Genomic DNA, 3,310 nt, shown 5'->3' with positions numbered 1-3,310 from the left:
CACAGCGACGTGCGGCCTGCATACAATGAATGATGCTGCCTTCTACTTGTAAGCCCAGCAAATCCTCCATCGGTATAATAGTGAAGCGCACACAAAGGCTGCTTGCATGCTGAAATGGCGTAGAACGACCAATAACGTGTCGTGGACGTGCTTGCAGTGTCGAAAGTGGTATGCGTTGTGTTGTGCTGCGTTCGAGTGGTTTCTTCTGTCACCTCAACCAAATGACCTCAACCTGGTTCGTCCTCATCAGGTGCACACACGGGCGTGGTATGGTCGCCTTGCGATCTTGGCCGCTAGCGACCGACGGCATCCAAACAAGAGAACTCAACGCTCGTTCTTGCATCGCGTATTAAACCTGGTCGAGTTGGCGGAGCGGGTTGCCACGCTGCACCGCCACGTAGCTCGCGCCATGCACGCTTGCGGGAGCCGAGCAAAATAACTGAGTGGGCGGCTTTCGTTTAGCGACGGGCGCCAATGATACCTTGAGCAGGAGCATCGTCTCCGAGACGGGCCGGCCGCTGTCGTTGACCGCATTTGCATAATGGGACACGGTGCGTGTCGAGCTCGGAGAGGACGACTTCGAGACCGTACACATCGATGCTTTCGTCGTCGTCGACAGCGACGACGACAACGACGAGCCAGAAATGAGATATGAGATATCGAAACGAGCTATACAAGCCCCTTGCAACGATATTAGAAACGTTATCCATTGGCGCGGCGAACTTCCCGATGCAACGTCGAGGCTGCTTGCATCGCGGTGGGTCGAAGCGTTGGGTCGTGCGACATGCACGCAACGCCGAGCTCTTGGTACCAGGCCGGGCTTGCATGCGAGAAACTCGGTCGGAACTCACCGGTCATGACCTTGGCCATGATCGCCGTGTCCGTGTACGACCGGCCGCTGGCGTTGCGCAGGTTTGCGTACGGCACATCGTGCGTGTCGATCTCGGTGAGCAGCACGCCGAGCGCATAGATATCGGCCGACTCGTCGTAGTGGCCTTCCTGCAGCACCTCGGGCGCCATCCAGCGGTACGTGCCGATGCCGGCGGTCATGGTCGCGTCGTCCAGCTCGCGCGAGATGCCAAAGTCCGTGAGCTTGGCTGCCATGCGCGTGTTGAGGAGCACGTTGCGGGATTTCAGGTCGCGGTGCAGCACCTTGGGCTCGAGTGTGTGGAGGTAGACGAGCCCTTGGACGATGTCGAAGGCAATCGAGAGCTTCGTCGCCCACAGCAAGTTGGGTTGGCTCTGGAGCACGTCGCGGAGGTCGCCGGCGTCCATGAACTCGGTCACGAGCATGACGTCGGTCGGTCGCGTCCACACAACGCCCACAAAGCCGACAATAAAAGGTGACGACATCCTACGTCCTCAACATGAGCGGTCACGAGGACAGACGGTGACATACTTGGTCATGAGCCGGATCTCGGCGATGAACTTGGCCACGTCCTCGGGCGACGACTCCTTCTCGGCCGTGAGCTTCTTGAGCGCGACGCGCGCGCCATGCAGCGTCGCAAGCGACACGACGCCGTAGCCGCCGCTCGCAAGCGTTTTCACGACCGTGACGTCGGCGCCCGAGATGCGATACATCTCCAAGTCGCTCATGTTGAAGGCGCCGGGATCCGTGGCGGCAACCGCCGGTGCCGTTGATTGCGTCGAGTGCACAGTCGTCGTTCGCGTCGAGCTCGTGGCGTGGGTCGTTGCCGTAGATGGCTTGTACGACTGGGTCGCCACGGGGTAGGCATACACGGGCGTCGGCGGTCGGTCGGCTGCCGGTTCTTCGTACGCAGAGTATTGCTGCACCGGCGCAGGGCGCTGGCGACAGCGCTTCCGGATGATCACGTACGCAACGACCACGACACTGAGGATGACGCCACCGATGGTGAAGATCCGCGAAAACGAACTGGATCCCGACGAAGAGACCACTTGACTGGTCGTGGGCGTGGGCGTCCAGGACAAAGGTTGTCTTGTCGGTGTCGGTGTCAGTGTCGACGTGTTGTTTATGGTTGCGCCACTGGACGTGGGAGCTGACGTCGGGGAGGCCGTGACGTCGCTTGGCGGACAGAGCTCGTTGTATATGCTCGTGCCGGCGGTGCACTCGGCATTCAATGCCACGCAGACCGTTCCGTACGCCTGTGTGAATTTGAAACACGGACGCACGCCCGTGCAGACGCAGCGCGAGTTCACGTCGTAGCACCACCCTTTGTAGGTGCACGATCCGACGAGCGGCGCGCAGAAGACAAGCCCGGCACCGTTGTCGAGCGCGCGATCGCCGGCAACGCACTCCTTGTTGACCGGGTCGTAGCACGGCGCCTCCTGCGTGCAATCGGACCTGGCCATTGGCGCGTGGGTTGGGACCACCATTGGGTTGGAACGTCAATCGAAGTGTGCAATGCAATCGTCTTGAAAACCAGAAACTTCTTGAACTTCAACATATGACTCGACTACGCTAGGTATTAAACCCTAGGTAGTTTGCCGAGAGCGAGGTTTGACACCCAAATTTGACGAAATGTGGCGCCCTTCCTCCCAGGGCCACGATGCGGTCATAGTCAAACCAAGATAATGTTTCATGGGTGGTTCAGGACCACTAGCATCATGAATCCAAGGGAAATGCCCGATATCCATTTTCAAAGTGTGTCCACAAGCAGTCGGGCATATGGCTCGAGCTTCATGTACTACATTGCAGTATCGCGTTAGCTTCGTTGTTAATACAAAGGCTTTGCATACGTAGAGGCAAGGAAATTGTAATTTATTTCCTTGGTAGAGACTAGCAATCTGCTTCTTTATTCGCTCGCCGGGTCGTGGCTGCGCAGGCGGCAGCGCGGGGGCGCATTTGCTCTTTATTCGCTCGCCGGGGGCGCTTGCGGCCGCGAGTAAGACCCATGACGACAAGGCGTAGCCATCGGCGGCAAAGTTACGCCGTTGTTTAGGTCATTCAGAGACGCCAGCGACTGAGGTAGTACTGCTACTATTAATACGAGCAGTAAATGCCGTGTCGGGCGCAAGGCTGCTCTCGCACCTGTCGCTGTTGCTGCAACTTGAATCGCATTTCTGACCCAATCGAACGCCAACGAACACGCCGGCGCCGCTCGTCGAGACCTGAGTAATGAGCAATGTAGCATGCCGCGGTGGGTGTCTTCAATAATCTATGGGTGGACAAAGCCGGGAAAACCTTTGGAAGTTGATAACACCATATGCGCTAGAATATGGCCGTGCAAGACATTTCTGGTTTTTGTCAAGCTGTGCCCTGATGGTTCCGCTGCCAACGCCAATGGGAAAGAGAAGAAAGGGACAATACCTACGGGGCTCGAACCCCGCA

General features: G+C 57.9%; 1 protein-coding gene across 1 annotated transcript; it reads right to left on the bottom strand.

Moving 5' to 3' along the window:
* Positions 1–702: 702 nt before the first annotated feature.
* On the bottom strand, positions 703–2,331 carry SPRG_12339 (TKL protein kinase; the record flags this gene model as incomplete). The annotated part of the gene is made up of 2 exons (XM_012352007.1): positions 703–1,354; positions 1,400–2,331. 2 exons carry the CDS (start codon positions 2,329–2,331, stop codon positions 703–705), a joined length of 1,584 nt encoding a protein of 527 aa, XP_012207397.1.
* Positions 2,332–3,310: the final 979 nt, after the last annotated feature.

This window comes from Saprolegnia parasitica, assembly GCF_000151545.1.
Source record: "Saprolegnia parasitica CBS 223.65 unplaced genomic scaffold supercont2.91, whole genome shotgun sequence".
Lineage (NCBI taxonomy): Eukaryota > Oomycota > Saprolegniomycetes > Saprolegniales > Saprolegniaceae > Saprolegnia > Saprolegnia parasitica.
Note: the sequence above shows the minus strand (reverse complement) of the source record. Positions and strands in the feature narration are given on the sequence as shown.